The sequence below is a fragment of the Rhinoraja longicauda genome, chromosome 12, assembly GCF_053455715.1.
Source record: "Rhinoraja longicauda isolate Sanriku21f chromosome 12, sRhiLon1.1, whole genome shotgun sequence".
In the NCBI taxonomy this organism is placed as follows: Eukaryota; Metazoa; Chordata; class Chondrichthyes; order Rajiformes; family Arhynchobatidae; genus Rhinoraja; species Rhinoraja longicauda.
In genome coordinates, this window is record NC_135964.1 from 41,525,525 (window position 1) to 41,552,451 (window position 26,927).

The 26,927-nt window shown below is 37.1% G+C and overlaps 1 protein-coding gene across 8 annotated transcripts in view; it reads right to left on the reverse strand.

Annotated features, from left to right (window-relative positions):
- Window positions 1–3,704: 3,704 nt before the first annotated feature.
- The window catches only part of synj1 (synaptojanin 1), a 72,082-nt gene continuing 48,859 nt past the window's right edge, over window positions 3,705–26,927 (reverse strand). For 2 of the 8 annotated variants that reach the window (XM_078409614.1, XM_078409613.1), the window contains exons 19-32: window positions 24,930–25,086; window positions 24,115–24,232; window positions 22,527–22,739; window positions 20,174–20,252; window positions 19,078–19,240; window positions 18,335–18,550; window positions 17,420–17,554; window positions 14,678–14,716; window positions 12,909–12,956; window positions 12,640–12,678; window positions 12,478–12,548; window positions 12,225–12,321; window positions 10,848–11,074; window positions 3,705–7,253 (exon numbers count right to left, since the gene is read on the reverse strand). In XM_078409614.1, the coding sequence (XP_078265740.1) occupies window positions 6,378–7,253; window positions 10,848–11,074; window positions 12,225–12,321; window positions 12,478–12,548; window positions 12,640–12,678; window positions 12,909–12,956; window positions 14,678–14,716; window positions 17,420–17,554; window positions 18,335–18,550; window positions 19,078–19,240; window positions 20,174–20,252; window positions 22,527–22,739; window positions 24,115–24,232; window positions 24,930–25,086 (2,478 nt within the window). In that variant the 3' untranslated portion in view covers window positions 3,705–6,377. Of the gene's footprint in view, window positions 7,254–9,622; window positions 9,647–10,847; window positions 11,075–12,224; window positions 12,322–12,477; window positions 12,549–12,639; window positions 12,679–12,908; window positions 12,957–14,677; window positions 14,717–17,419; window positions 17,555–18,334; window positions 18,551–19,077; window positions 19,241–20,173; window positions 20,253–22,526; window positions 22,740–24,114; window positions 24,233–24,929; window positions 25,087–26,927 lie in introns of all 8 variants that reach the window. The other 6 variants (XM_078409620.1, XM_078409619.1, XM_078409615.1 and 3 more) reach the window with 6 other exon arrangements.

Consider the following 26,927-nt stretch of genomic DNA (forward strand, 5'->3'; position numbering starts at 1 on the left):
ATTCAGGATCCAGTTGCATATAGGCGAGCTGAGGCCTAGCTGGTGGAGCTTGGTGGGGATGACTGTGTTGAAGGCAGAGCTATAGTCTAGAAATAGCATCCTCACGTATGTGCCCCGTCTCTCCAGGTGAGTCAGGACGGTATGAAGAGCCAGAGAGATGGCGTCCTCTGTGGATCTATTTGATCTGTATGCAAACTAACGTGGGTCTAGTGAGGCAGGGATGGTGGCTTCGATGTGGGAGAGGACCAACCTTTCAAAGCACTTCATAATTATCGGTGTGAGGGCAACCGGACGGTAGTCGTTCAGGTTGCTGATGCTTGCTTTGTTCGGCACCGTGACTATGGTGGCTGACTTCAGGCACTTCGGGACCGTTGCCAGAGATAGAGACAGATTGAAGATATTTGTGAATATCTCCGCAAGCTGTTCAGCACAATCCTTAAGTACCCGTCCTGGGACTCCGTCCGGGCCTGCAGCCTTGCGTGGATTGATCCTCTGCAGCGCGCACTGTACTTCATGTGTGCTCAGTGTGAGCACCTGATCGTCCTCCGAGGCTGGAATTTTACCACTCATGTTGTTATTGCCGGTTTCAAAGCGCGCAAAGAAGGTGTTGAGTTTGTTGGCCAGTATGACATCACTGTGGGGGCAGGCAGGGTTGCTCTTGTAATCAGTGATATCCCTGATGCCTTGCCACATGCTACTGATGTCAGTGCTTTTGAAGTGATCTTCCACGCGTAGTCTGTGGAGGTCTTTGACAAAGATGACACGAGGAAAATCTACTTTACAGAGGGGCTAGGATGTAGAATTCATGAGTGGAGAATAGTGACATTGGATCAATTTCAAAAAGTTACAGGGAGGGGGATTATGTTTCTGAGAGAAAAATATATACAGTATAATAAGTAAAGAGACAGAAAGTGATACTATATGGCTTGGTCTTATTATCTGGTGCAGGTTTAATGAGCCAAATATCATTTTGTACTGTAATGATTCTTTCTAATAAGCGAGTTCGGTATTACAACTGCGCATGCGTGAGTTTGCCCAGGTCATGGGTCGTTCGGGATAAACATTCTCGCCAGCTGAGCTACTGTGTGTATACATTACCATTGATAATTGTTTTGACCTGCGTTTCATATGTATTTTCCAGTTTTGCTTCTTTGAGGTAAGAAAATACTGCTTTCAAAACTATTAACGGTGTATTTATGGTTCATTTGTACAAAACTACAATGATTTTGATGGTTTTATTGGCTTTTCCTTGGTCGCTTGCTGGCCCGCTTCGGTGAGTGAGCGAGTTCGTGACGATGAATAACAACCATTTTATGTTGTTTTTGTTTTTTTGGGGGGGGGGGGGGGTGGGGTGGGGGGAGAATGAAATGTATGATTTCTATAACTATCAATAAATAATATGAAAAGTATTTGTGGGGTTTTCACCTCTTACTATACGAGTCCATGGCCACAGGCTGTATGCACGTTTGTTGACTTCTGAATAAGTTCTGCATGTACATGTGTAAGTAAAGTTGTGTAGTACAAAACTTAGTCACGAGTCTCCTGCCCAATCATGTCTCTTCTGATTCCCATTCATTGGATAATTCTAATCAGTATTTGACATTCTAATTTTCAGTTATAATCTTGTGATTGTATAAATTAGTTCAATATACTTGCACCATTTTCTTTTGCATTGTAACGTGTACCAGTATGTAATGGATATGCTTACAGAACCCTATTTGAATTAACGTATAATTGACTTTGTTATTTACATTGTTTTATATGTTACAGGGCAAAGTCATGCACATTTGTGCAATTTTGGGCTGTGGGAACAGCGTCTATCACCTGAATAGGTGGATGCGGAATGTGTGTGACAGCCACAACCATAAATTTGCAACGGGAAACTGTTTCTGCCCACCTCCTTTCAAACTCTACCCATTTCCGACAAAGAGGAATGGCGCAGCACGGTTGCATTGGACCAAACTGGTCAACCGAAAGGACGAGAAAGGCAAGAATTGGCAGCCTGACCCCAAAGGCAACAGTCACACTTTGTGGATGGTGAGCCAACAACGCTCAATCCAGACCCGGTCCTGAATCTTGGTTATTTGTTATCGAATTCCCCAAGGTCCCCATGTGCACTCCCTCGCAGAGATGGAAAACCTTCTAATAAAAGGAGAAAGTTGGTGACAGCAACATAAACCGATGTTGACCAACATGTTGACAATGGACCAGACAAGCGTTTGAGCTTTTGCTGTAGATCATGCTTATGTGTACAATTGCATCTGTCAAGAGAACTGTAATTGCACGGGATGCATCCAAAAACAGAAGGACATAAACAAGCTGACTGACAAAGTTGAAATGTTGGAAGGCATGGTAGAATTGAAACAAATACTGAAGAATGCTGCAACTAAAAAGCGTTTTTGTAGCAATATCAAGACTGACAAAAACGTGAGAAGATTGACAGGGCTTTCTTCGAAGGAAGACTTAGACAACCTATGCGAGTATGTGAAGCATAAAGCAATGAAAATGCGATATTGGGAAGCTTATCCCGAATGACCTTTGACAAATCCCATGATTCCTTGCGCGCGCAAGATACCGAACTCGCTTATTACCTGCTAAATCAACCTCACGGATTCCTTATCCACTCTCAAGATGTGCCCCAATTCCCTGGGTTTTTGAGTTCTGTTAATATTTAATGTGGAAGTTTTGTCAAAATGTTGATTGGAAGTTTAGGGACTCCATATTATGAGACAGACGTTTTAGGATGCCACTCCAAATACTGTACTTTCTGCAGGTCTGGTTAAGAACAGCAGAGAACAGGTGCTGATTTAGAGATGTTTTGTATCATTTGCATTGTAGAATCCATTCAAATAACTGATGTTTCTGATACAGGACAAATGTTTCAATTGTATGGGAAAACTGGCTTTGAGGGAACCAAGGAAAGTTTTACCAAACTCAATTTTAAAAAAAATTCAATTTAACAGGTTTATTTTTGTTTTGAGTGCATCTGCACTTAATTTTCTAATGGTTTGAATATTTAATAATTTTGGAATGTCTCTAAATACTACAAATAATCAAAATAATTCAAAATTATTTCTGCAGGGATCTCTCAAAAATGTTTTTAGAACAGCAAGTCCTTATTATCCACTGACATTACCTGCAGATTCACATGATTATGAGGTTGCCATTGTATTATTGGGAGTGTCGTGAAAATGTAGCACATTCCTCCATGCCCTTTCAAATCCCTTTTCTGTGAGATCCATGATGGTAAAGAGTGAAATATAAATTATTCATGCCGTAGCCAAGATTGGGAACATTGGGGGTGGAATGAGGTCAAGAATATAACTGAAGCTGGAGTGTGCAATGTGTCTTCACAAGCCATAACCTGGAAGCTGTCTCTTGCTAGCTGATACTTGTTTACATAGAGGTTATTATATCCACGTCACTGAGTATATGCATGTTTGGAAAATACCTGTTTATACTGGGGATCTTCACAAGGCAAATGTCAAGTTACTACACTTGACCCGACAACATCCAGACAATTTCTTGCAATTTCTGAACCAGAGCAAAATGTTGATGCGTCAAAGTGTGCAATCTGTTAAGTAGACTAGATACCTTTAATTTTTCAATATGTATTTCAAGCACACTCATCCATTAACGACAGCATAATTTTGCTCTTGGATACTTTGTTATTTGTAGAAAAATGAAAACTACCATGCTACAAAAATACATTTATAGGACAAAGCAACATTTATTGAATGAAGATACATCTCAAACATTGCAAGATATGTACAATTCACTGTGCACACATTAATCTCAACATTGCAGTCTTCAGCAAAAGCTTTAGACATGTTATCCACTGAATATAATACCAAGTTTAAATTGTAAGGTTATTGATATGCATTGAGAGACACTTTAAAGATGAGACTTTATAAAAACTATAAACAGCCAAGTTACCACACTGAAACATTGCAGTTACAATTTTGTAAACACTATTTTAAGTTGTTGCAAAATACATATTTGCTGCAGCTCCATCATAAACCACAGAAGTCAGTGGATCACTCAACAGTAACAAATTGAGAATTTGCACACCAGCAGTCCAATACTTGCACACTGAGATTTTTTAAATTAAATACTTGAATGAAGAGTTAAACATGGAAGTGGTGTATTCAGTTGAAACGTAGCTGGATAATTTTTAAACAATGATTCTCCATTACACCACAGGCAAGAACAGCAGCAACAAGCATTATTGTGCCTTGTGGATATCAGCAGTATTTAGCCAATTCACTATCTAAAGCAAGGTTGCAAGATTAAGTTTTTAAACTTCCAGCATTTTTAGTTACAATTCTTACCTGATGAAAAGCCAATTCCATTTTCAAATTGTTCAGAATGAAATTCAAAAATAGAAAGCCAGGACAGTTTTTAAAAGATCCAATAAATCATCTGCTGGATCTTTTAATACATACTTTAAACAGATATCTTGATTCGTAATTTTTTATTACAATTGGATATATAGAAGTGCATCGTGACAGACTGCCTGTTGAACAGTTTCATCAATAACCTTAAATGTATTTGCATAGTGAAAAACAAAAGGGAAGTAGTAATGTGCTAAATATATTAGAACGTAGTACAGACTTGGGTAATATGTTGTAAATTGTTACAGTTTCTGATGTTACAGGTTTGAATCTCATCATTCAGCAGCCCTGCTCCACTATGTCACGATCTTGGTTTGTGCAGGCTAATGAATCCTTTATAAAACATATGCTTTCATAAACTAAATTACAGTCTAATGTCTTAAATTGCAAGTAGGCTCAAAGAGGTTACTGATGTGTATGTCTAATGACATATATTATAAAATTGATTTTTAGATAGGACATTCTTATATAAAATTAATTTTTAGATAAGATGGGTGGGATACAGGCTAAGTGTGCTTGTCAACATATATTAGGAACCAACCACCAATTGTGAATTTTAAATGAAAATCCATGTTTTAGTAAAAAATGCAGTTTATTTTTGACTCAATGGACTATAAATTTCAGCGATGGTCATTACAGTTGGTGTTAGCTGAATTTTGATGCAGAAATATCTGTTGAGGAATAAGGTTTAATTATTAATGACCAATATACTATTTTTCTTCCATGTAGTAACAGAATGTAGGCAAATTGGGCTTATGGGATTTAATGTGTAGGAAGGAACTGCAGATGCTGGTTTACACCAAAGATAGATGTTGCAGTAACACAGCAACTCTGGAGAGAAGGAATAGGTGACGTTTCCTGTTGAGACCCTTCGTCAGACTGCCTGATGGATTCCATATAAGCTATTAAGTGTATTAGACATGTTCTGCAATTCCACAAATATTGCAATCTTTTGCTTCAATAGTGGTTACCATTACTGCAAAGGAAAATGTCAGTTTGATTCAATTGCGTACAGAACTCACAAATCCAATTTACTGAGTCATAACAACTGCAAAATCATTAAGAAACAGAGCACTTTCATTCTCGCCAAGCAGCAACTATAATATGTAGGCACAAGGGACTGCAGATGTTGGTTTACCAGAAAAAGTACTGGAGTAACTCAGTGCGTCAGGCAACATCTCTGGATGCGACATTTCGGGTCAAGACCCTTCAGACGTATTGTGTTATTGGGGAGAAAGCTAGAAGAGAAGTAGGGGCAGGACAAGACCAGTCTACAGGCGAGGTTGGGGGGGTTGATTTGCAGGTGTTTGGACAAAGGCCAGAGATGAAAAGACAAGTATCCCTGTTCATTAATTCAAAGTATCTTTTAACCATAGAGCAGAGTGCAGCAAGGTAAACAAAAGCAGAGGATTTTTTTTAAATGCCAAGTATTTTACATAGCAATGTCTATTGTTTTACCTAAATGGGAAAAACAATTTGAGCCTTTTTTTTAAAAACGGGAATACGGAAGTGAAGATTATAAAGGATGAGAAATCTCAGAGCCACTGGACTATCACAAATTTTAACTATGGTAAGTTATAACAAACGTATCACAGCGCATATTTGAACAGAAATTTCTTGGATGAGTTTGCAAATTTTACTTTAACCAGAATGATTTCATATTTTAATAACTCAAGTTATATCACTTGAAGCTTTATCATTTCTTCTTGCACGAGTCATTTTTACTGCATCTTGCAAAAGGTCAGTTCCTACTACATTCATTTGCTGATATCCAGGAAACGATAGATTTCAAACTTGGACCCATAACAAAATATTATAATATTTGTTGGCCATTCAAAGCTGTTACCAATATTTTAACACCGATACTAACCTTGTACAGTTTAAACATCTTTTGAACACATATTGCACGTGTAATGTCCCAATAAAGAATTCAAATTACAATTTTTTTTAATTTTAAATCAGCCTGCCTTATTGGAATACCTTTCATCTTTCAGTGAAATCTTGTTTTGATAAAGAGGCAGGTGCCTCAGAGTTAAAAGGCAGGATTGGAATGATGACATTTGATCTCAAAGGTATAGGAGGTGGTGCTCTTCGAGTTGGTACAGGTACTGTTGCACCAGTTGCTGTGTTACTTGTGTTCCAGTCATTGCCAAACCCAAAATCGGTACCTGGAAATAATTTGTGTGTGCTCTTTAGAGACAAATTGTTAATATTTTCATTCCATTGATCCTGGGAATCACATTTTTTTCCACCAGTTGATAGTTTTTTTTCTTTTAGACCAAAGTCATTATCCTCAAAGGTCACCCACCCACTGATTGGCATTTTGTCATTTGCATGTTTACTTGGAAGGACATTGTTGTCTGCAAAAGGATTTGACAAGAAGGCAGCTCTTCCAATTCCAACTCCAGGAGTCATCGTGTTAGCAGATAAAACAGGGTAACTGCTGCTACTTTGCACAGATAGCTGTGATGCAATAGCAGATTTCTGAACATTTTGACCATCAGTCCGAAATGGATTGTAACCAGTTTTTCCAGTGAAAGGGTTTGTGTTGGAGACATTTCCATCAGCTAAGAAGTTGAAAGCCATTGGAGAGGCTTGGAAGCTCTCCTGTGATTTACTTCGTGGGGGAATAGGAGGTACAAATGGCATGCAATTAGGTTGCATTGATGCAATGGGTTGGATGGATTGTTGCTGGCACAAGGTTGGAGATATACAAGCAAATGCTGGCTGCATTTGAGTGTTTCCACTTGATAACTGGGTCTTTGTCCAGGGATCAGCAAGCCGGTCAAGTGACAGGTCAGCAAAAGGATCAATGCTGGATGTTTCTCCATTGTTAATCCCATTTATATTGGCCTTTAGCTGTAACAAAAAAATTAAAAAAAATTATACACAAGAATTTTCAGGATTACTTCATTGTAACTAAAATTAAAATCTTTCAATTTAATCATCCTAGTTAATATTGCTGTAAATGACATTTGCTAGTCCCCATCTATACTAGTGCCAACAAGCAGGTAACAGCAATGATGATTTTTATTTTCTCCCTCTAGAAAGAGCCTCCACATAGCGCTATTCTACAACTACAATACCAATATTATAAACCCATTACTGAATTTGACATAGTGATTTGCAGTTCATTGGTAAATGTTCTATGCTGGTCAGCAAATACAGACTGAAACCCATAATCTAATTTCCCATGGGTTTGCTGGGCCAAAAAGCCTATTTCTATGCTGCACACTTCGATAACTACTGCTTTTAAAATAGTCTTTGTCTCAACAGTTCTCTCAGAGCTCTTAAGCACTAATGAACCATGTATGTTTATCAATTTAAATTGATTCCATGTCTATTCAAATGCTAAAATTATAATCTGTTTTCAATTCAGTCTTTTGCCATGACCTAAGATAGGCACAAAATGCTGGAGTAACTCAGCAGGACAGGCAGCATCTCTGGAGAGAAGGAATGGGTGACGTTTCGTGTCGAGACCCTTCTTCAGACTGAAGAGGGTCTCGACCCGAAATGTCACCCATTCCTTCTCTCCAGAGATGCTGCCTGTCCCGCTGAGTTACTGCAGCATTTTGTGTCTATCTTCGATTTAAAACAGCATCTGCAGTTCTTTCCTACAACCTTGTCCTATATTTCTAACATCCTTAATTCCCAGCAGTCTTCAGGATGATATTAGCTTCCTTTGCATGCCCTATATATGAATTGTTCTGGTAATAATTTGGATGTGCCTTCAGTTGTCTAGTCCTTAAAATCTGAAATTCTCTTCCTAAACTGCACTCAGTTCTTCTTCCTTGAATACTCTTAAATCATTCTTTTGATCTACCCTAAAATCGGTTTTCATGATGTTAAAATTTATGAGGTAACTAACGATATTTTACTACCTTAAAGGTGCTGCATAAAAGCAGATTGTTGTGATACCAAATTAAGTGACCATTAAACTGAAAGTCTGTGCTCATACCTTACCTATGTGGCGATTTACATTTGAACAGAATATAATCTGTCAGCTTTTGTCTCATTTGGAAAGACAACGACGATATAATTTTTCTCTTGAAAGTTTATACTCCTAAAATGTCACTGAAAATTGCTAAAATTATTGTGCAATGAGGAAATAAAAACTGGACACTAAAATGAATTGTGTAGCTTCAATTTGATTGGAAACCTTTAGTGCAAACAGAGGATTGGTTGTATGAACTTAAACGGGGATAAGAATCTTGATACAAGAAACAGAAAAGCAAAAAGATAAATATTGAAATACAGTGGGATTGTCAACCAAGTATTAAGGTTTTTGGAAAAGCAGGCAATCACATTGCAGGAAACAAAACAAAAATATCAAATTAACAGCATGAATATTCCAGTTGTGACTGAAACGGTGTACTTAGAAAATACTCAGTTAAAGATTATCCATAACTCTGTTGTAATACATTGTTTGAGTTAGACATCAGATTTGTCCCTCGGGTAGAGAATATAGATAGAGAATATCTTTGAATTAGTATTTTAACTTTTCTCCCATCATGATATTAGCAGATGTTATGTTCCAGACATATTTGGTTTATAGTTTGGAAGCAGTCAATTATTGGATGCAATGTTATTTGTAAGAATTTTTAAAAACTTACAATATTATTTTGGGCTCTAGAATTTAAAAAAGACTTGTTTCTAAGCCACTCCAACTTTATCTATCAATTGGAAGATAACATTTTTTTGATTGGAGAAGCTGAATAACATATATTAGCCATTAACGAAGGTGTATGCAGGATAAATTCAAGGTTCAAGAAAGAAATTGTGTACAATTTATTTCCAAAGTTATCAGATCATTTGACAGGCAAGGCAGTTTTAAGCTTTAAGGTCTGTATAAATTCAGCAAAATTAAAATATTTAAAAAGCGTTATTGGATATAATTTATTTTAAAAAATGTAATTATCAAGACCATATCAAGAAAGCTATGTTTCTCCTGCATTTTTAGCTGAGAAACATTTTAAGTCGGCTTTATCTTAACCATGAAGTCCCGTTTTCTAGAGGTGATTTGAGTATTTTCTATAGTTACACATAAACTAAACACAATGAGCTTCATGACTAAATCTAACATGAATTTAAAAAAAAGCTGTATTTACTCTGCAAAAATGAAAAGTGCACTTCACATGACTGATACATTTGCTGTTGTATGAGGTATACATCAAAATCTAGTGAATAACTTATTAGACCACATAGAAAATTGTAAATTAATTCAATACCTTTCACCCTGATGGTTGTTCCTGCTTGGGAACAGGAAGGGGAGAAAGAGACAGTAAATATGAAAGAGGAAAATCAAGTCATTATGCAGTGGACAGCTGCTGCTTTATGTCTAGTCATAGATTTCCCTGGCATCAGTCTTTCCCAATGTTGCATAGTTAAACCATACACTAAAATGGATATCTTTTTAAGATGCACATCATGAACACATTTTAGATGAACACAAAGTAAAAATGATATTGTGCATTTTGGTAGGATTCACAAGAGAACTTTTCTGGAAAATAAGCTTGAATGGGCAAGAGGTACTGAGCATACAGATTCAGAAATGATTAAATAATGGCAAAAACATGAGAACCATGAAGAATGCTAACATAACAGTTTACTTCCAGAGGGTTAGAATTCAAGAACTGAAGTTATATGAACTTTGGTTCATGAGAATAGGCTAAACCAGACTTGTATAAATGTCACCACATTAGAGTGGCACAAGAGAAGATGTATATTATTTACAAGGATGCTCCAGAACTGTGGTTACAAAAATCAAGAAAGATCAAACCTAGGAATCATTAACGTAAGATGGTGATTGGCTAATCCAATTTTTTTTTAAAAAGTCAATGTCTTAAGCAGAAAAGTTGGAGTGCGATTTCTCTTCTACAACTGGCACAAATGCATTTAAAGGAAATATCAGTTAGTACCCGGGGAGAAGAATAGAAAAGCATGTTGATGAAGAAAGAGAAAATAAGGATGGTTGAATGCTCTCTAGGCAACCAAACACCCGGATAATCCTATTTGCGAGTTTCTTTCCTGTCAGATTTTCGGAGTTGTCAGAGGTTCGTAGTTTGTAAAGGTATAAGCCTCAGGATTATGTTAAACTAAGTTGCAACATGGAACCCAGTATGTGATTATAGCTATGAATTATGAAAGTAGTGTACTGCCTGTGTAACATGCAAAGAAACTGGGTTTTGTGTCCATATACCACCATCAGTCTTCCTTGAAAACCCCTTATCCAATCACAGCCTACCTCCTGATCATTACTTGAACTGTTCCCAGGGAGCAATCCTTCAGTTCTCAACTGGTGGCACCCTGAATTCTTATTATTATACATCTGCTGGGTAATCAGCCATCTAATCATTATCACTGAATATGTGCAGGAATCTTTTAAATTCAAGGATGAGACACCACATGCTAAAATAACGGCGCTGGCTTGAGAAACCGTCCATTTCCACTTACCGGCTCTGTAGTAACAGGTTCTACTGGCAAGTTCTGAGCAGACTTGCTGCGGGGTGGAGCTTGTGGTGCAAGATGATCTATGTTATGAAAAGGGGGCGGTGTCTGGGAGATCGGTTTCAAGCCAATTGGTTTAAGAGGTTCTTGTAGCTTCTGGGAATTTATCGAGGGAGGTTGAGATGGAAGGGTAGCAGCCTTTGGCCTGAGTGGTTCTGGCAGGAGCATCGATCCTAATTAACAAACAGAGTTAGAGGACATTTACTTAACAGGTATTTAAACATTCCTCTACATTTGCAAATTTGCAGATAGGATTCTTAACTACTCTATTCATACGAATCATGATTCCTGATCTGGAGATTAGAAAGGGTCATGATCAGATTTTCCCATTTATTTGATTTTAGTGTTTTAATAAATTATGTTTTGTTTCACTTAAAGCCAATTTAAAAGTTATTAAACCATTACAGAATATCAAGAGATATTTACAAGCGTTTACAATGCCTCAAACTCTAATAGTTGAGGCTCTTTGACAGCTCAGAGAGCAACCTCATGTCCTCATGTCCTCACTAATTTTTCCTAACCTAACATTTAGCTACACCAAAGTCAATTTGCAACGGCCAATTAACCAACTCATCCCAATGTCCTCAGAGTGAGAGGGGAAACTGAAGCATCTGAAGCCCCTTGCAGTTATAGTAAGAACTTGCAAACTCCACTCAGACAGCTCTGGAGATCGGGGTTGGAGCTATGAGGCAGCAGCTTTACTTGCCGCACTACTGTGCCACCTACCCCTCATGGTTGACGTCTATCTAATTATACTCGAGTTTTTAATCTCCTCGATCTCCTACTCAGTAAAAACAGTAAATATTTTCCAGATTTAACAACTTTATACAAATGTACATTGTTATTGTTGAGGAAATTGGAGTAAAGAAGGGAAACTGAAAAATAGAAATTGGTCCACAACCATGCTGAGAAATGCTGCAGGATTAACAGGAGAAGCTGGGAGTTTTCCACTTGGAGTAAAGTTGGAGGGGAGATCTAATTGAGGTGTACAGGATCATTGTGGTTTTAGATTAGGTAAATAAGGGGAATATTCTCATGAATATAGCTGGTTCACAGACTGGGGGCACAGAATAAATATCAAGGCATAAGATACATGGAAAATGTGAGGAGACACTTTTTGGTGCAATTAGTCATTATGATCGGTTACACACTTGTAATTGTGCAAACAAAGCAAATGACAGCATTCAAAAGGGAAATGGACAGGCATTTGAGTGAAAACAATTTGCAAGGCCCTAGGGGAAATGCATGTGAACTGGTACTGCCAGACGAACAGGAGCTGGCAGAGTTTGTGACTAGCCTCCCATCGCAATTCTACGTACAAACCTTTCAAAGGTTCAGGTTTACTGAGAGCCTCTGATGGTGGTAATCCTGCCGCTGGCTTGATAGATGCATGATTTACACCAGCTCGTGGTGGTATGTTCTGTCAATAAAAAGAGTAGATAATGGAACCGAAAGTTACAAATAATTTAATTCAATATTTAAAAATAATTGAGAACTCAGTAAATTAATCAAATCTTTTCTTCAGGTCACAATGAATGTACAACTATCATTGAATATTAGACTATAATGAATATACCTGTCTGGAAGCTGCACCAGCTCCTGCATTAGCTGAACTCATGAGTGCCTGCAGAGAAGGTTGACCACGACCTGCAGAGAAAAAGAAAAGTAACAGGTAGCACAAAATGGTATTACTTTTGTCTCTGCCCTTATAGATATTTCTGATAAGAGTGAAGTTTACCTTCTGGTTCTTTTCTGCCTTGTGCTGGGCTTTTGGGCACTATGCAGCATTAAATTAAATTAAACAAATTTCACCTGGTTTATCAGTGACAAGCAGATTTACATTCAACACCAATGAACTCTAGTTATCAAAAGTCTTCGACAAATTAATCACAACAAATCGCATGCAGGTACCAATTATTTATCGTAAGCTATTTTTCAATGAAACTTTTTTAAAAATCCTTCATTTAACTTTCATACATTACACCAGTCATATCACAGACAAGTTACCTTCCATTTCCTTTCTAGCTAACCCTGGACTGACAGGTACCCCAGCACCTTATGAGGGGAAAAAAGAAGAAAATATATTCTCTACAGAGAAATCAGCACAGTAGACGCACGAGAGTAGAAAATGTAAAGTGTGCCAAATCACAACATTTATATAACAGCTGGTTTAGCCACGTAGCATTGGCAAAAATAGTGAAATCAGACTATCCTTGCTGAGCTAGCATTGCAGCACTGTCTGTGAAATAGTTTCCAGTGACAATTACTGGAATTTGAGGTAGTCAAGCATAATTAAAAATTAAGCAACATTCAACTTTGTAGTTTATTGATCATATTCAAAGTATTACCAAGTTGTACGGAGTGTTGCTTTTTATAAATATATAGGTCAAATGGGCTGCGCGAGTTCTCTCTGATAGGATACCTTTCCTTTTCTACAGAGATGTTGCCTGACCCGCTAAGTTACTCCAGCATTTTTGTCTATCTTGCGCGAGTTTCAATTGACAAAATATTACAAAACAACAGGATCATGTTAATGGAGATAGTGTTCCTGCCACATAACCAAATTGTGAGCAGTTTAGCTTTGGGTTTATAAGATTTGGAAATTATATAGGTTAATTCCCGGAATGGCGGGACTGTCGTATGTTGAAAGGCTGGAGCGATTGGGCTTGTATACACTGGAATTTAGAAGGATGAGGGGGGATCTTATTGAAACATATAAGATAATTAGGGGATTGGACACATTAGAGGCAGGAAACATGTTCCCAATGTTGGGGGAGTCCAGAACAAGGGGCCACAGTTTAAGAATAAGGGGTAGGCCATTTAGAACGGAGATGAGGAAGAACTTTTTCAGTCAGAGAGTGGTGAAGGTGTGGAATTCTCTGCCTCAGAGGGCAGTGGAGGCCAGTTCGTTGGATGCTTTCAAGAGAGAGCTGGATAGAGCTCTTAAGGATAGCGGAGTGAGGGGGTATGGGGAGAAGGCAGGAACGGGGTACTGATTGAGAGTGATCAGCCATGATCACATTGAATGGCGGTGCTGGCTCGAAGGGCTGAATGGCCTACTCCTGCACCTATTGTCTATTGTTTATTGTCTATAATCCTTGAAGGAGATTTTTTCTTTAAAACAAGAGATTTAAAAACAATGAAAAAAGTAAAAAGGTATCAATTGTTTTGTCTTGGTCCCACTTTATAATAACCAAAATTTAAAAAAAACTATCCTGATGTAGTGAAAACAAAGAGGATTTTTGTTCCTGTGGCTCTTCAATCATTATTAATAGTAATCTCTCCATATGCATTGGAATATTAAATTTCAACAAATTTAAATCTACAAATGGCTCAGTGGATTGAAAAAGAGCAATCAATTATTTGTATTACTAGTGCAGCATGATACACTCATCAAATGAATAAAATAATAGTTTAATGTTAATCTGCTGCACAATTAACAACGAAGTTCACAGTAGCTATGTTCCACATTTATCCATTTGGAAACTACACTTGAGGAAAAGTGCAAATCTCTCAGAATTTAAAATGGAAGGAGTCATATCCCAACAGTTTATTTTCTGTTAGCAAACTAAAGAGAGGATTACAGGTTGCTTCTATACATGAGGGAGAAAAAGTGTAACATTTAAGTAATAATTCTACATTTTACTTAAGGCCTATTTAATGTTGGATAGAAGAAACAATTTCATTTCTACACAGTGTTCGGTATATCATGCAGGCACAAAAATTATAACCACAAATGGACATTTAGGGAAACACCGAATATCATATAATTTTACCTTTGAACTCTTTCCTAGAAGGTGCTGGACTTCTTGCTCCTTAGTGAAGCAATAGAATTACAGTGCAGTGAAGGCCATTAGTATGTATGAAGCAAATACATTTATTGTTAAGTGTACAAAAACATACATGCATGCACACAGTAGTTTTATTGAGTCAGAAAAAGTGTATTCCTCTCAAGCTATACAATTGTGAATCGCTTTAACAACCAACTTAATCCATGAAAATGAAAAAGACAGATGCTATAAATCTGAAACAAAAACAGAAAGACTGGAAACACCCAGCAAGCCAGGCAGTATTAAGGAAAAAGAGAACCAAACTTAACACTTTAGCTCAAAGAACCTTCATCCGAAATGGGAAAACATAGAACTTAGAAAAGTGTAACACAGGAATAGGCCCTTTTGGCCCACAATGTCTGTGCCAAACATAAAACCAAGATAAACTGATCTCATCTGCCTACACATGATCCACACCACTCCTTTCCCAGCATATCCACACGCCTATCTAAAAGCCTCTTAAGCGGCATCATTCTATCTGCCTCCCCATCACCATTCCTGCGATATGTTCAAAGAAAGAAAAGAAAAGTTAGTTTTGAATTTAAAGAGATTAAAGAGGATAGGAAGGGTTGGAAAGGACAAGGGGAAATAAGCTGTGAAATTGTGAGCTGGAGGAAATACCCAGCAGGTAAGGTACACTGGTGGAGAGGAAAAAAGTTGAGTTTTATTTTTACTTTAGAGATACAGCACAGAAGCAGGCTCTTCACAAGGCACGCGTGCACATAACAACACATAGAAAATATTAATGGGGTTTAACAAAGTTAACATGCATTTATAAAATGGAAATGGTTTTTGATAAAGCTACTGGAATTTTTGTTTTGAAGATACAACTTGTAGTATAAGGGATAACCAATGGATGCAATGTATTTGGATTTTCAGAAAGCTAATGTAGTCCCACAAGATATTAATACCAAAATGAAAACATGGTGGAGTGGTAGTAGTACACTATCATCAATTGAAAACTGATTGGACAGAAATCAGTGCGGGAATAAATGTTTTTTTTCTTAGGATGGCATTTCGTAAGTGAGGATACTGCAGGGATTGACGTTTGGGATTTGGATGTTCACCATATATGAAGGAAACTGAATATATTTCAGATGAAGGAAACTGAACATATTTCTAAATATGCCAACAATACAAAACTGGTTGGGATTATGAATTGTGAGGAAGATACAAAGAGGCTTAAAGGCAATTTAGATATGTTGGATGAGTAGGTAAATATATTGTATTTGAAGTATGAAATTCTGAAAGATCACGTTACTTAAATGGTGATAGATTGAGAAATGTTAATGTACAAAGGAACAGGGATAGTCCCAAACACAAGTCACTGGATATGTTGATCTTCATTAAAAGAAATCGAGTAAGGTGCAAGGATGTCTTGCTCAAATATAGATACACATGATCTTATTAACACCACCACTGAATATTTTGGTCTCCTTCCCAAATATATAACATTATAAGCACAGACACGGTTGATAATCAGAAGCTTTTTTCCCCAGGAAGGAAATGTCTTTGCTAAAGGGCATAGTTTTAAGGTCAGAGGAGGAAAGTTTAAGGGAGATTGATGTGGCCAGTTTTTGTTTCTCCACCAGGCACAGTGGTGGGTGCTTGGAATGCACTGCCAAGGGAAGTAGTGGAAATGGATCTGATATTTAGCATTTAGACATACAAGGCGAATAGAATTGAGGGATATAGACCACATGCAGGCAGATATGCAGTTTAAATTGCAATCAAGATTGGGACAAACATTGTAGATCAAAAGGCCTGTACCTGTGCTGTACGGTTCTATGCACCTAAGAAAATATATCTTAGGAAGGACAACAGAAGGGGAAAGGCAGAGAGAGAAATAGGATTCCCCACTGCGTCGTTACACGATCTTAGATAAAGTGCCAGAAATCACAGCAGTTTCCCCAATTCTGGATTTTGGCATGGCAAAATGTAGATGCTGATTACATTTCTCTATCAATTCAGCAGGAAGTAATGGATCTATGAGTCCATCTGTAGTAAATGGAGAAATAGACAGTCGAAGAGTCATAGCAAATTGCCAAGTCCTCAAAAGTAATTTGCGAAAAACTTTTTTTTAAACTTCAGTAGAAAGAAACGTGATAGTATTTATGATTGTCACACTAAAAATATATATAATTATGTTAGCAGGTTAATGACTGATTAGCCATGGCTCATGTAACAGTAACTTCAACACCACATTCTCGTTTATTGACAGTATCCTTTTACCCCATACTTATTAAATATCTATTTCTGGCTTAGAAATATTCAAAGACTCTGCTGCTACCTTCCCTAAACTGTTTCCACTACATTAATGTCTTTCCTTAAAGGAGATCAATATGCACAAAATACTCTGAAGCAGTCTCACTCTAACAACAAATTACATTTTGTCAGCCTTTCTAATTACATGCAGTACCTGCAAATGTTACAAAGGGTCATCTAGGACCCTCCACATGTCAGAACTCTAGAATCTCTCACTATTTAAACATTTCTTTCTTGTTCCTGCCAAAAAGGACAATTTTGTATTTTCCCCATAAGATACCCCATTCGCCAGATATTTTTTCACTCACTTTTGAAAAAGCACAAAGTTAATATTGTGCAAAAAAGGTGAAGACAATTTAAGATACATTTGGTGGGTAGCATGGCAAAGTGTAAAGGAAAGAGTTAAAAAAAACAATCGTCTACCTGTAGGAGGAGGAGGTCTTTGTGGTGGGACAGGTCTTGACGGAGGGACTGCAGGACGTGGCGGTGGTGGTCGTTTTGGTTCCAGCGCCTGACAACTTTCCTTCTGTGTTGGAACTTGTTGGAATTCTGAAGAAACTGATTTAAAAAAAAATTGACCTAATAGTACAAACAGTCTGAGATCATACCATAGTAGAAATGATAAAACTATTTAAAAAAAACCTAGAGGAACTATTTACAAAGGGAAAAAATGAGTAGTCGACCACTTAGCCTGTCAAACCTGCTCTTCCATTCAACATGTTAATGGCTGATAATTGAAATTCCGTTTCTACTTTCTCCCCATATTCCTAGATTCCTTTCAGCCCCAAAACATTATCTAACCCCTTCTTGAATATATTGAATAATTTGATGTCAACTGAGGTTCATCACTTATGGGTAATACTTTTTTCTCATCCTTGGACGATGATCGCTGGTCCTGGACTACCCTGCCATCAGGAACATTCTTCCTACATCTATTCAGTCCAGTTTTGTGTCCTTGGATATAAGCATAGTACTCTGTAAAACCCATATTAAACAACTAAAAAAGTTCAGTACATGTACAAAAAGAAACAACAAAATAAAAAGTCAAAAATAATGCCTCCAAGTCTCAATAGTTCTGAGCCTATTTGGAGATTGTGGTATTTAATAGCATGATGGTTGTAGGGGAGAAGCTGTTCCAAAACCTGTACTTTACAGTTTTCAGGTTCCTATACCTTCTTCCCGATGTCAGGAGTGAAATGAGTATTTAAGCTATAGCACTATCAGCAATGGTCAAAATGTAGGTGGTTTCCTTGAAAGATAATTACAAGATGACGGCTAGTTTGCAAGTCACCAGTGCTAAATATACAATACTTGTTGATATTCATGACAAACTTTTACCTTGATGTGACTGTTCTTGTTGTAATGTGGAACCTCTTGCAGTTGCTCGACTAGGTCTGCTCGGCAGTAATGGTGGAAATGCCTCTGGCATTGTGGGTGAAGGACAGGGACTCGTCCTGGGTGTTGAACTAGGAGAAGTCCCAGAACCTGAACCAGAGGCAGGCTGCAAATGCTGAGGGATTTCATAAATTTCAGCATTATAGTCATCCACGTCACCTATAGTAAAATAATGCCAAGGACTTGAAAGACAATACAAAACTTGTCACAAGTAGATTTAAAGTTGAACAAAACTTGACCATTTTTTGCATTGTTCAAATTCACATTCTCCATTTTGCCCATATTACCGTTCAAAAGCAAATTATTCTTTTGATTTAAATTCAATGGAATTGATTTCCTAATATTCATTAATAATTGTTTTTTTAAAATAAAGCTGCATATCTAAAAAGATATTGACTAATAAGTTAGAATTTGTGATATTGTTATTAACTATATTTGGATTTTCAGAATATGATAAAGATTTAAACAGTCCAATTAATTTGATAGATACTTGCCCACGGATCACTGATTTATTCATAGCCAATTTATTTTGCTGCGTGTCTCTGTATTTTAATCGTTATTAGGGACTGAGAGTTTGCATATTTAAAACATAAAAAGGTCACATTATTTATATCTTATTTTTATGCATTGAATAAATCTGATTTTAAATGTGCTGAATGCTTAGACATTTAATTCTTTCTACATACCTTCCATATCATAGTCAGCAGAAACAATAGTATCCTCTCCCAGCAGTGTAGAACTAGTAGAGACTGGTAAACCAAGGCAAATTTTTTCTAGACTCATCTCTTCCTCTAATCTGCTGCTCCAATCCAGATTCTTCAGACAGATAGTAATAGTCCTGCCCAGAACCTACATAAATACAATATTTTGTTTTTCCCCTTTGATCTTTAAATTAAACTTGTATTTTGTGATGTCAGATAGTCATCTCCAATCAGCATTGTTCAGACAAGATCTATTTACATATTCTGATATTATGCATTAGAAAACCAAATCTCATTTGTATATCGGTAACATTTTTCCTCAGTACGGGTATTCACCTTTCTTTTGCTTCAAACCCATAACTCTTAAGCTATTATGGTTCACTATCTCAATGTTTGTTTTCAATATTCTCTCCCTCCATCGATTTTTCTGATGCTTCCCAGGGTCTATTACTCTCCCCACTCAAGTCTTTGTACTGCTCTTGCAGATTTGTTACTGCCAGAAACTGATGCCATTTTTATTTAAATCTTTGTTGGATTTTAGAACAGTTCCCACAGATTGAAAGGCAGCAAATATAATCCACTAGTTAAGGAGGCAAAAAAACAATGGAGGAAAGACCAGTTAGCCTGACATCAGTCAAAAGGAAAATGATAGAATATATTACCTACAAGTAGTAGAAGAAAATATAACTTAATTTAAATAAAACATAATTTTTAAAAAAATGAAATTCATTTTTTGATATTTATAACTAAAAGAATATGAAACGGATGTGGCATAATTGGACTTTCAGAAGGCTAGTTGAGAGATTGTGGGGTTGATAAGGACATGGATTGAAGAATTGATTATTACGGAAAACAATAAGAGTGAAAAAGTTATTTTTTGTGTGCAGAATCCACAACTACTGAGATGTTGCAAGAATTAACTGTTCACAATCTCCATCAATGTTTTGGATGAGGCAACCACAAAATATATCAAAATTTGAATTGATGAAGACGCTACTTAGCCCTTTTTAATATTTGGACCGCAGTAGGGGAAAATCTAGCAAACTTTCTTTATTACTTCCTTGTCAAGATGGTTATTTACCTCAGTGCCACTCAACTTCTGCACTGCAAGAGCAGAACTGCCTTCTGAGAATGTCACCCACATTTTGTCTTCTACAAACCTAAAAAAGTAAATTTTCAATCACATTTCAATATACATATACATACTAAATACATAGTAGCAGGTTGAATGGGGAAAGTTAAGTTTTGGTAACATGACTTACAACAATGTGTAGGAAGGAACTGCAGATGTTGGTTTAAATCGAAGATAGACACAATGCTGGAGTAACTCAGTGGGACAGGCAGCATCTCTGGAGAGAAGGAATGAATGGGTGACGTTTCGGGTCAGTCTGAAGACGGGTCTCGACCCAAAACATCACCCCTTCCTACTCTCTAGAGATGCCGCCCGAGTTACTCCAGCATTGTGTCTTGCAACAGTAATTAGTTGCAAAATATCATTCTATATTAAAGAATTGGGCTATTTTAAGTTCATTTTGAGCCACAATTATGGAACTCTAATCCTAAATACATTGTATCCAAAATATAACATTAACGCTTGGATATCATTTCATCATGTTCTTCCAAGATGCTAACAATAGGTACACTTTATGCAATATTTGTACAAACTCCGATTGTGCAATGTTGATTAATGTTCCCATCAGTAATGTTTTGAAACAAGATTATCAAATACTTTATGCAGGGCATAAATTCAAGAGATTTCCTGGAAATCATTAGGCTATACTGTAAACAGAAATTATGGATATCAATATCACTGCACTTTTCAATAAAGCAAAAAAGAAATCAAGAAATTAGGTTTTGTATGACTTATGATGCAGTGCTGAAAAAAGCCATCAACATCAAAAAGTGCTGGTATTTTTCTTCGACTTGATCTACCTTGCTTAATCAAGCACCCCTGATCTTTATCCTGATCTTGGAACTTGTAGATTCATATGGGATCGACACTCCTAAATGCCATCTATGTATCATAAACTTTTGAATAGTACTGCATTGCATCCAGTAATGACACCATCTTCATTTAATTATTATCTACATTTACACAGGCTTGGACCAAAACAGTGATTTTATGGGGAGAACCTAGCTGGTAATTAATACCCAAAACCAAACATTTGTAAACAGTCAATAGATTTAGGTGAAGAGAGTGAGATGAAGTCAATTAGCAGATTAAAATGTAACCATGTCTGTTGACTCCTGTGGCATCAGACAAACTTAATGTTGTAAAAACAGAAAAACAGTAAAAATGGCATGCCACTTTTCAAACCTGCTCCACCATTCAATCTGATAATAGCTCATCATCAGTATTAATACCATATTCCTGTTTTCTCCCTGCACCCCTAGATACTATTCTTATTTAGAAATTTAATTATGTCTAAATATATATATATTTACCAACTTGACCTCTACGGCCATCAGTGATTTCTGCAGGTTGACCATGTTCTGAGTTAAGAGATTTCTCCTCATCTCAACCCTAAATGGCTTATTTTATTTCCTGAGACTATGAGACCAAGAAACCATCTCCCCACCCCCTTTCCGACCATCTAGTCAGTTAGAAGTTTGTTTAATTCCCCTCTTATTTTTCCAAACACGAGTGAACTAAATCTCTTCTCACAAAGCTGTCCCGCCACGACAGGAATCAGTTTGGTTAATCTTTACCACACTCCCTCGATGGCCATTATATCTGTTCTTAGAAAAGGAATATTAAAACTGCACACAGTACTCTTGGTATAATCTCACCAAGACCCTGTACCAAGACATCCTTGCTCGGGTACTTTAATCCTCTTGCTGCAAAGGCCAACAAGTCATTTGCTGCCTTCACTGTATGTTTTCATTCAACTGGTATGCAAAAACACGCAAGTCTCTTGGCAGATACTCAAAATTACACCATTTAAATAATACACCTCCTTTCTATTTCCTCCCAATATCCTTGCGATATTGCTTATACCAAGTGTTTACCTCTTCACTCAATTTGCCCATGTCGTCTAAAATCCTTTTTTGCATCCTTCTCACAATCCCACCCAGGTTAGTGTCATTGTCCTACACATCCTGTACAGTGAAAAGTATCTAATCATATCTAAACACATTTGGACATATACATGGTTAGGAAAGGTTTTAAAGCAATGTGGGTCAGATGTAGGCAATTAGGATCTTGGATGGCATGAACAAGTGGACCCAAGGGCATGTTTTATTGCTGTAGAACTCTAGAATACTTTTAACTTAGAACCATGAATTTAAAAATTGTAAACATTACAAGCTTAATTTTTTTAAGCCCAGGGAAGGCATTTCAGGCTCCAGGCCAATTACATTTGAAAAATAAATTTGAAAAATTGTGAATATATTACTACTAAATGGAAAAACAGACATATGCAAGACATAGTTACCTTATCAAAAGAACATCACCATATGCAGCAAACTGTTGAAGCAAATGGTCTATCAAGTTATCATCAAAGTAATGGTCTGAGGAGACGCTGGTCAGTGATACCACCACTGTGCCATCTGGTGGTCCTTGCTCAGCAATAACTTCCTTGTACACTCTTTGTCGTGCTTCGGGATCAATGTCAAATATATCTACATCTATAATGGCAACCACAGGCCTAAATAAAATACAAATAACATATAATTTGTAATGAATATGCAAAATAAAGCCTTGGATGACAGCAGTAAAGGTTGTAATAGATAATTAGGACATGCTTCTGTTTTCTAGCACCCATTTCCCCAATTTTCAAACAGCTACACAGAACAGTTGCATGCAGAGATATTTTTCTGTCGCCATTCCAGTTGAGATTGATTTGGACAAATTAGCTCACTGTGAGGCTCTGGAGATTTATAAAGGCATTGTTGGACTGTTACTTTGCTTTTTGCAACCAAGTTCCCTTGTCTCCAGCTATCTGAAATAAACTTTGAAATTCACCAGCATTTTGTCAAATAAATAATATACTTTAGCTGAATAGACAACCCCTGTATCTCACAATATCATCAGACAACAGCGAAGAAAACCAACTCAATGAAAAATTACTATCAAATGAGAAAAGGCATTAATTGTTTAGAATTTCTCTGTCCAGCCAGTTAGTGAGAAGTATGGGTTAAGACACAATTTTCCTCCTCTGCTGTGTGACTGATCACCAATTTTATCATTGTTGGCCTTACCACGAACATCACTCAAATGTAGTGCAGTAAATTGAGTACTTTTATACATTCCAGCCACCAATGTTAGCTGTCCATTTTGAAAATATAATATTTCCTCAATTTACAAATGAAAAAAAGTGTTCTGTATGTTAAGCAAAGCTTAGTAAACCAAAGGTCGGACAGTGCATTATTTCAGTATAGTGTATTCCTTTGCACTGAGAGTGGCCATAAGGTCATGTGATAGGAGTAGAATGTGGCCATTCGGCCCATCACGTCTACTCCGCCATTTAATCATGACTGATCTATTTCTCCCTCCTAACCCCATTCTCCTGCCTTCTTCTCATAACCTCTGACACCTGTACTAATCAAGAATCTATCTCTGTCTTAAAAATATCCACTAGTTTGGCCTCCACAGCCTTCTTGGCAAAGAATTCCACAGATTCACCACCCTCTGACTAAAGAGATTTCTCCTCATCTCCTTCCTAAAAGAACGTCCTTTAATTCTGAGGCTATGACTCTAGTCCTAGTGGCATGCTATTCCTTCCAGTAAGAAATGGCGTTGTGAATTGAATGGGTGCCTTAAAGAGTTGACGGTGTTTTAGTAACATTCCCTACATCAAACATTCATAAATTAAGGAATTACAAATCCCTAATTTACAGGTGATTAACAGGGCAGGAACCGGTTTTAAAATTAGTCTTATTTAATAGGGGTGTACGGTTTATTATGTAATTAAATTACAAAAGCATTGATGATTAAAAATTGGAGATTCTTGCACATTTCAGACTTGTGACATTTAAAAATAAACATTTCAAGTTGCTTTAGTAACTCAAATCTTGTTGTACCTATGATCTGATGTTTTTAATTCTGCACGTCCATAATATATTAATGTTCCAGGACTCCATGAACTCGTTAATTTAGGTTCATCCTGAATACTGGAATTCAGCAAATCTAGGTCATCGGCTGTAAAGAAGTAGAACTTATTAGTATTGCATAAAAGTCCGCTCAACACAATAACCAAATCTACTGAATCAGTTATCTACTGAATCCCACTATTACGGCCTTTATTTATTTACTGCATGAAAATAAATAAAGGCAGTATTAGTGGGAATCAGTAGATAGTCTTTTGATTTCGAATTGTAGATTTATCTCATAAAACCTGTAAATGTTCAACCTTTGACTTCAGTAAAGAGAATAAATCTGCCATTGCTAATTCTATTACAGCTTGACCTTCTGTAAAAATAGAGACAGGATGGCTTTGCATAAAATTAGAATGTCAAACCAATAGCTAATTTATCTACTAACAATTAAAGGTAACCAGTAAGAATTTACCAGTAAGAACCTGTAAGATATTCATCCTTTAATACAAGCTTTATAAATGTTTAAGAAACCAATCTGTCGCATATTGGAAGCTTAAAAAAATAAGGCGTAACCCATGTTCTAATTAGTGCTCACAGGAAGCACTGACCCGGAATTGAGGTACTTTTAGTATCATAATATCCATCATGGATTCTCTCCAAATCACATCACTTTGAGATGGGAGGATGAGTGTTAAGAATATTGTGGAATTATCCCCAAAGTGCATTGGAGTGAAGAAATACCAGCTATCAAATACGAGGTTTAGAAATGTAAATGTCTTGCAAAAAACTGGTTATCATACCTGATTTGTCAACGGGCCATTTCCTTCTTTTCCAAAGAATTCGATCTGTCCAAGCAGGAGTCCGACATTTTTCACTTGTATCATAATCATCAGAGAACAAGTCATATTTGTAAGTTGGAGGGAAATGTATTCTACCTTCCAGAAACTCCCGGAAAATCTACAAAATAATACAAAATTATTTAACGATTACATTGGACAGACAAAAAACTAGTGAGGAGCTTGCAACCCAATGGTATGAACATTGAATTTTCCAAATTTAGGTAACTAATCTACAAACAATTCCCCCCACCCCCACCCTTCTGTTCCCCCCCCAACCCTTACCTGTGCCCCACCTTGATTCTCACCCATTTTTCCGTTTCCCCCTCGACCTGTCCCATTCCACCTATATTCCTTCCTCTGGCTTCACCATTCTCAGCTCTTCTATTCTTTATCTCCTTATCTGGTGCTTGCTCGAAGGGCAGAATGGCCTCCTCCTGCACGTATTTTCTATCTCACACCATTTGTCTTTTCATCTCTGGCCTTTGACCAACCATCTGTCTATCAAAACCTCCCTTCACCTGCATCCACCTATCACTTGCCAGACTTTGTCCTGCCCCACCTCATCCAATTTTCACCCCACAACCCTCCCCATTGCAATCAGTCTGAAGAAGGGTCCCAACCCCAAACATAACCATTTTCTCTGGAGATGCTGCCTGACCGACTGAGTTACTCTAGCATTTTGTGTCTTTCTTTGTAAACCAACTTCTTCAGTTCCTTGTGTCTCCTACAAACTAGTGTGTATACTTTCCAATGCAGAATTATAAGATAAAGGTTTCCAGAAAGCGTTCATTCAAAGCTTCTACAACTACAATGGTATAATACATTTTCCAGTTAACTCAGTGAGTTCAAAGTGAGTGAAGAAACCAGGGCACCAGTCTGAAGAAGGGTCCCAACCGAAACATCTCCCATCCTTTTTCTTCAGAGATGCTGCCTGACCCGCTGAGTTACTCCAGCACTTGGTGTCTATCCCCAGTAAACCAACTGACAACCATCAGGTTTTTTTTTTTAAACAATAGGATAGTGGCTTATTAGAGTTTTACTGTATGTATAAAATGAATGGCAACAAATATAGATCCTTTACAGTCAGAAACAGAATTTATAATGGGGAACAAAGAAATGGCAGAGTGATTAAACAAATACTTTGGTTCTGGCTTGAAGAGAATATTAACATTGTCCCAGAAATCCTTAGAAAAAAAATCAAATGAAAAAGAGAAATAAAAGTAAATGATTATTAGTAGAAGAAAAATTGCTGGAGTAATAAGTAGAACTGAAAGCTGATTAATCCCCAGGATAAAAACTGGTATCTGGATCGCAGAGTACCAAAAATTGTATTTGTGGAAATTGTTGAATATATTTATTGTATTTTTATCATATTCTTTTGACTATATGACAAATGTAATCACATGATTAAAAACAAAAAAGAGGGCAAAAGAAAGCAAGGAAGTATAAGAAAATAACTGCAGATGCTGGTACAAATCGATTTATTCACAAAATGCTGGAGTAACTCAGCAGGTCAGGCAGCATCTCGGGAGAGAAGGAATGGGTGACGTTTCGGGTCGAGACCCTTCTTCAGACTGATGTCGGGGGTGGGACAAAGGAAGGATATAGGTGGAGACAGGAAGATAGTGGGAGATCTGGGAAGGAGGAGGGGAAGGGAGGGACAGAGGAGCTATCTGAAGTTGGAGAAGTCAAAGCAAGGAAGGACTGGTTAGCCTAACATCAGCAGTAGGGGAAATGCTTGAGAGTCTATTACAAAGGATGTGCCAACAGAACATTTAGAAAATGTCAACGACGATAGAAAAGTCAACATGAGTTTAGCAGAGGAAAACTGTTTGACAAAACTCTGAAGCTTTTTTTAGGATCCAACAGATAAAATAGATATAGCACAATCAGCGAATATGGTGGATACCCTTGTATAATCGTCACTCAAAGTAAATATGTAATTGCTGCAGCAGTTAA